Source organism: Gracilinanus agilis, chromosome 4 (assembly GCF_016433145.1).
Source record: "Gracilinanus agilis isolate LMUSP501 chromosome 4, AgileGrace, whole genome shotgun sequence".
In the NCBI taxonomy this organism is placed as follows: Eukaryota; Metazoa; Chordata; class Mammalia; order Didelphimorphia; family Didelphidae; genus Gracilinanus; species Gracilinanus agilis.
The window spans coordinates 425,716,647-425,724,219 of NC_058133.1; the positions used below are offsets into that span (position 1 = coordinate 425,716,647).

General features: G+C 39.1%; 1 protein-coding gene across 1 annotated transcript in view; it reads right to left on the minus strand.

The window, feature by feature from the left end:
* Positions 1-7,573, minus strand: part of PRKN (parkin RBR E3 ubiquitin protein ligase) — a 1,541,099-nt gene that overhangs the window by 316,897 nt on the left and 1,216,629 nt on the right. Inside the window, exon 9 of the mRNA XM_044675477.1 lies at positions 442-503. Coding sequence (XP_044531412.1) covers positions 442-503 — 62 coding nt within the window. The remainder of the gene's footprint in view (positions 1-441; positions 504-7,573) is intronic.

Consider the following 7,573-nt stretch of genomic DNA (forward strand, 5'->3'; position numbering starts at 1 on the left):
ATATATATATATACTAAAGTCCAAATATGAAAATACTACTCAAGAAAATAATACCAGACACTCCCCCCTTCTCTCCCAACACCCACATACCCTCATTCACCAAAACCAAATCCGACAAGGCTTTCACCAAGATTCCCCGAGGCACAGTTCATATTCATATGCATTTTGTTTGCCTGTCTGCTACTGTGTAGTGCCTGTTTACTGCTAGAATCCTGACTTGAAAAGCTGAGACAGATAGCAGATGTAGCAATTAATAACCTGTCAAGGCTGATGGATAGGATTAAAAAAATGTTCTCACATATCTCCTGTGTGTTTTTCTTCCCCATTTAGGGGCCCTGGGGGTCATCAGACACACACTGCTTCCCTGGAGAGCTACGAAGCTGTCTCATTAGTGTCTGCCTTTTGTGACACTATCACGCAGCCTTTGAGATGTTAACTCACCTGTTCTTCCCCAAGAATTCTGAAGTGATGAAGCTCTTTAATCAAGGAGTCTGGACAGCCAGCTGTTGAAAAGAAAAATTAATCTTAAAAAAAATCATGGGCAATCTTTTAGAGGTAATATAAGTATATGTATTTTCATAACCATTTAGAGGATCAGAGAATCATAAATGTAAATTTAGGAGGGACATAATCCCCTTATTTTTTTTTAAATTTTAAACCCTTAACTTCTGTGTATTGGCTCCTTGTTCGAAGAGTGGTATGGGTGGGCAATGGGGGTCAAGTGACTTGCCCAGGGTCACACAGCTAGGATGTGTCTGAGGCCAGATTTGAACCCAGGACCTCCTGTCTCTAGGCCTGACTCTCAATCCACTGAGCTACCTAGCTGCCCCAATCCCCTTATTTTTGAGAGTTAGCTAGGTGGCACAGTGGATAGAGTGCTGGCCCTGGGAGTCAAATTTGGCCTCAGATATTTACTATCTGTGTGACCCTAGACAAGTCACTGAATCTTATTTGCTCTAATTTCTCCATCTGTAAAACGAGCTGTAGAAGGAAATGGCAAACTACTCTGGTATCTCTGTGAAGAAAATCCCAAATGGGGTCACAAAGAGTGGGATAGGACTGAAAACAACCAAACAACAACAACGACATTTTAGAGATAAGAAAACTGAGATCTAGAGAGGTCAGTTGCCTGGTCCAAGGTCGTACATGATTCAAAATAGGTCCTCTGATTCCAAATTTGGTGTTTTCTTCAATTCTACCACATTGACAGTAAGATCTCTTGTTCTTTGAGAATGCACATGAACATATGTGGATACATAGATACAACAATGCCAAGTGATCATTTCTATAAAAGATACCTTAATTTTGGGGTGCCCTCGTGGGGCTCTCTGTGATTCTGTCCATGTACATGCCCTGGTCTAGGACAGTTTCTGGTTTCTAGGTTGTTCCATCCATAGATGTATAGCTTAACACTGATCACATAGGAGGAGTTTGGGATTGCTGTTGTGGGGTAAGGGCAGTTAGGTGGTCTGACAAAGTAGCCGTATTTGCCCCATGCAGCTCAATCACTCTCTGGGTCAGGGCACTGCTTATAATGTAGATCAACAACTTTCTTTTTTTCTTTTCAAACCCTTACTTTCTGCCTTGGAGTCAATACTGTGTATCGGCTCCAAGGCAGAAGAGTGGTAAGGGTAGGCAATGGGGGTCAAGTGACTTGCCCAGGGTCACACAGCTAGGAGGTGGATGAGGCCAGATTTGAACCTAGGACCTCCCATCTCTAGGCCTGGCTCTTAATCCCCTGCCCCCAGCTGCCCCCAGATCAACAACTTTCAGTACCATCTGTGTGTTTGTGTATATACATGCAAACCCATCTTGGCTTAGGAAGGTAGAAAGAAATTCTCTGACATCCTGAAAAATGTCTTCCTATTCTGATCACATCAGACATTAAACAAATCAACCCAGATCTTTAGTGCCTGTGAATCCTCATTCTTAACCACTTCACTTCCAGCCCAACCAAATCCCTCTCCAAGATAAGCAACTGAATGTCCAAATTCTTTCCATTCAGATCAGGCATTGTTGTCCCAGATATTTAATATAGGGATCTCGCACCTGGAGGGAAGGGATAATTTCCTTTGGTAATAACAATCAGAAAGGATTAGACTAATTAATATCCAATTAAGTAATTCACTTTTCCATTACACTGTAGATATTTTAAATCATCATTGACTGTCAGGATCCATCTTTGAAAACAAATTAAAACAATGTCAGAATACATTTTGAAATGAATTATCAGCCAAAGACTGAGTGGCTAAATTTAACAAAATTTGGTCCCCTACCAAAAGAAGTCCTGTTTAAGGGACAGCTCAAAATGCCATTTCCTTCTTCCATATACCTTAGGCTTTTCAGCAAAGGAATCAGGAATGGTAATTGTAACAGCGCCTAATAATCTTTCTTTTGAGATAAATGGTTATAAAACATTCTCTCCATTAATCTGGTATATATTCTCCTATAAATTCATATAATGCCAGTAGGAAGACTGTATCTAGAATACAACAGTAGCCAAACACATGTGGTCAAGTTAACTCAGGCCAATAGCTCAAAAGTCCTTCATGTTCTTTTTCTCCTTGTAGAACCTTCTCTGGTGGGTGGGTTGTTCAGATGGACTCCCAAGGACAGTTCTTCCCAACTCAACTCTAAACCGTGAAAGCCAGTTCTCCCTCAAATGCATTATTAGTTTTCTTCTCTGCCACCAGTAGTCAGATTCCTTTAAAACCCCTTCCTTCTGAGTCACTCCTTCCATGTATCTAAATGGAAAGTGTAGACCCCTTCTCTCTCAACTGCCTTTTGAATTGACTCCCCAAATTGTTCAACTCATAGGTGAACAATGTGTCCCCTCTTGGGTATGTAGCTTCAGAGCCATGTTTCCTATTTTGGAAACCCCTCTGCTCTGATTGATGAGTGCCTTATGTGGCAGGCTCTATCTATCTATCCAGCTATGCTTTATTCCTTCCGCCATCTTTTCAGTAGCCTACTTTGTACATATCCTACGGGGAATCTAGTACTAGAACAATCATCAAATCAGTACTTCCGTTACAACTGGAAAGGGAATGTCAATCTATTTCCTAATGGACCTGCTTGCTATCTCCTTAATTTTACAAACTGAAATAACCTCTCTATAGCTGTTCCTCCAAAATGTGCTATTTTCTCTACTAAATGTAAGTTTCTTTTGGATTGGCTTCATTTTTTATTTGTATCTCTAACACTCAGCAAAAGTGACTGGCGTATTTGTTGTTGTCCAGTCATTTTTTAGTCATTTCTGACTTTTTTTGGGATCCCATTTGGGGTTTTTCTGGCCATGATATGGAGTGGTTTGCCATTTCCTTTTTCAGATCATTTTTATATAAGAGGATGCAGGATGAAGTGACTTGCCCAGGATCATACAACTGATAAACATTTTTCTGAGGCTAATTTGAACTCAGAGTTGACTCCAGGCTGGGGATTCTATATCACAGTGCCATTTAGCTGTCCCAATTGGCTTTAAAACAGGCTTTATAAGAGGATTTTCATTCAAGCCACCTACTGTTGTAATGCAAGCTTAGTTCTAGAGAAAAGGATAATAAGCACTGAACCTGTTAATTCACCAATATAGAGGACTCCTGGGTGAGGATACTCTCTCTCTCAGTAATGGTCACTCCATTTTCTGAATTTTCTAGTATTAGAGAGTTTCCAAAAGTATAGAGAATTTTCCTGGGAAACTAGGTCAATGTATCAGAACCTAGAGTTGAACCCAGGTTTACCTGGCTTCAAGGCTGTTTCCTAGTGATAATGAATGCCTTGCTGCTTCTCTCTTTCTAGTTTATGTAGGATTTAACAAATTTACAGAGTATTTACTCCTAAGTCCCAATGTTACAGAGTGAGTTCTGTTTTACCTATGTTACCAATTTAGTCAACTGTGCTGCTTCTAATTTTTAGATGACATAAAGAACTTAAAAGAATACAAAAAGCATTGAATCAAAGCCTTAGAACTAGAAAGGAAATTAGAGATCATCCAGTTAATGCCCTGTTTTCATAGGTGAAGAAATGAAGACCCAGAATCAAGAACTGAGTTGACAATAGTCACATAGGAGTAAAGTGGCTAGGGTGACCCTTGAAATGAGAACTTCTGAATCTAGTTCCAGGGCTCGTTATAACAAGGAACAAGAAGACTCATTCACAGAAGCAGATTCCCCTCTGCAGGGCCAGATGGTTTCAACTTTCCATGACTATAAGATAGAGATAGATGGCACAGTGGGCCTAGAGTCAGGGAGAAATCTGGGCTCAAACACTTAGTAGCTGTGTGACGATAAAGAAGTCACTTAACCTTGCTTGCCTCAGTTTCCTCATCTGTAAAATGAGCAGGAGAAGGAATTGGCAAATCACTCCAGTATCTTTGCCAAGAAAACCCCAGATAGAGTTGCAAAGAGTCAGATAAAAGGAAAAAAATGACTGAAGAACAATAAAACATATGGATCATAACAATAGCACTGCTGTTGTGAGGATCAAATGGAATATTAGTTGGAAAGTGCAGTTAGCACAGAGCCTGGCACAAAGTAAAGGGTTGCTAAATGAGAATCCCACTCTCCTCCCTCCCAGAGTCTCATCCCAAATAAGTCTAAGGAGCTCTTGTCAATAGATTTCAGCTTCTTTGAAAGGGTAACGAGGCTAATGTCTGTACTTCCTGATGAGGAGAAGAATCTAAATGGTGAATCCAATATGAGGTCTTGGAGTATTGAGACCTGTGTCATTAGATTGATGACCATCATTAATAAGAGTTTGCTGAATTTCAAGGCGATGGTTTGGATGTGATGGCAGTAGATATTTGGTAATTTTAAGGCACAAAGATACCCCCTATCAAGGTACATACCTTATCCCTAATGCCCCCTCTTCTTTGGCCATCACTGTCCATCAGGGAGGCCAAGGACGCAGGATGTGACTGAAAAATGACTGAAAACAATTCAATGGCTGGAAACTTCCTTTACCAAAAGCAACTCATCTATTACTTAGAGGATCAGACAGTTGCCTGAATTATTAAGTGATTTTTCCAGGGTCTTACGTTGTATGGATACATTTATTTTGTATTTTTTTAAAAAATATACTTAAATGTAGTATACATAAGCAGTTGGATGGTATGGTAGACAGAGCACTGGACGTGGAGTCAGGAAGACACGAGTTCAAATTTGACCTCAAACACTTACTCGGTGAATGACTTGGACAAGTCCCTGAATCTTGACTATTTCAGTTTCTACATCTATATAATGGAAATAATGATAATAAATTAAAACTTATATATAATAAGTAATAAAGTGATTAGGTAAATAATAAATAGAGTAAATAAACAAAATGAAAATAAATAATAAACTACTTTCTCAGGGTTGTTATATAAAATGAGATGATATTTGTAGTATTTTGTAAGCCTTAAACTACTATGCAAATGATATTATTATGAAAAAATTAATTACATACTAAATTCCAAATAATTTATATATTGTGTGAATAATATACAAGTATAAATTAATTTTACTATTATTATAATTGCTATTATTCCACCTACTAACTTCCTTGCCTTCTTTGGTCTCAAATAAAATCTCATCTTTTACAACAAGCCTTTCCCAACCCCTCTTAATTCTAGTTCCTTCTCTCTGTTTATTATTTCCTATTTAGCCTGTATAGAACTTATTTGCATTTAGTTGTTTGCGCATTGTTTTCCCTGATTAGAGGGTAAGCTTCTGAATGGCAAAAACTGTCTTTTGTCTCTTTTGGTATCCCCCAGCACTTAGCACAGTGTCTGAAACATAGTAGGTGCTTAATAAATTTTACTGCTTATTATTGGTATTGTTTCTCTTATTGTTTTAATCCAAGTTGTCTTCCCTGAAAAAAATGAAGCATCTTAAGTTCCTGGAGGGCAGAGACTAGTATGTTTTGTCCTTGTATCCTCATGTGATTGGCACACTGGCTGGTACACAGTAGGTGCTTAGGCAGTGCTTGCTTGCTGAATGGCTACAGCTGGTATGGACTTGGGTTCTTAATGTTAAGGCCAGACTTCCATGCACTATACCAGTCCAATCTGCCTCCCAAGGACAACACTAGTAATTATTAAATATGCATGTGTACTAGTCATTAGATCATGAAATTACCAAAGCATAAAAACCATAACAAACTAATGAAAATACAGTTTTATATATCTAGAATGCCACACTATTACTAGCAGGGGGTGACAGAAACTATATGAGAATATGTACAATGAAGGAAATAACCTAATTTAAAGTTGAAGGTATTGCCAGAAGAAGCAATCTCTTATTCTCTCCATAGAGTTCCATAAGCAGGTAGCTATTTGTGAAGTTAACCTTAGAAAATGAATGTACAAACGGATCTTTGGATTCTTACTAGAGAAGGACTGGTGGAGATTTAATGGTTTAAATACTCAATTATGGCTTTCTGCTTTTGCTCTTGAGATTTAGAGGCAGTGAAGGTAATCTCTGAAAGCTGGGAGGAAGCAGCTTGGCTCTACCAAGGACTCTGCATTTTTTTTTCTTTTCTTGCATCCTGAGACTGCCTAAATAAGCAGCATATAAAAAGATGGAAGAGCTTAATCTTCTGGGTTAGTCAGCTCCTATCCGTAACCCTTATACTGTGGCGAGAGTGTCTGTGTGTTGTTGAGGGAGTGAGAGTTAGATAGCCAAATGGGATGTTGGTGGGATCAAAAAGTACATCAATGAGAAGTCTAGTTACTTGTGTAAAAGTCAATACACATTTATTTAGCACCCGATATTTGCCAGACAGAGAGGGTTAGGTGGCTCAGAAGAGAGAACACTAGACCTAGAATTAGAAAGATTTGAATTCAAAATGAGCCTCAGACCACTTACTAGCTCTGTGAGTCTGCACAAGTCACTTAACTCTCTGTTTGCTTTACTCCACTGGAGAAGGAAATGGCAAACCACTCAAGTGTCTTTGCCAGGAAAATTCCACGGATAGTATTGGTGTAACATGGTCTACAGGGTCATGCAAAGTCAATGCTCCAAATGATTAAACAACAAGAATTTGCCAGGTACTCTGCTAAGTATAAGAAATACAAATAAGAAAAAAAGAAATTCCCTGCCCTTAAGGAGCTTACGATCGAATGGAAGCTCCATTCGAGTGTCAGGTCATTTTTCAATATTTCAGTAATGATTCCAGAGGAAGGCTTTGATCCTATCAAGCCCAGGCACTGTGCAAAGCACTTTTCAAAAGTGATCTCATTTAATCCTCACAACAACCCTCAAAGTCAATGTGATTAGTATCCCCATTATCCAACTGAAATAACTGAGGTTAAGTAGTTTGCTTGGGGTCAGAGAGCTAGTTAAGCATCTGAGGCTAGATTTCAATTCAGGCCATCCAGATTCCAGGCCCTGTGTTCTATCCACTGAGCCATCTAGAAGTTGGTGGCTTCTCCTGTTATGATGTCTGTATGCCCCATCATTTGTGAATTCCTGGGGGCTGGGGGCTAGTCTCAGGTACTGAGACAAATAGAAAGACAGACAGATAGATTGATAGGTGTGTGTGTGTGTGTGTGTGTGTGTGTGTGTGTGTGTGTGTGTGTAAAATATATATATATATA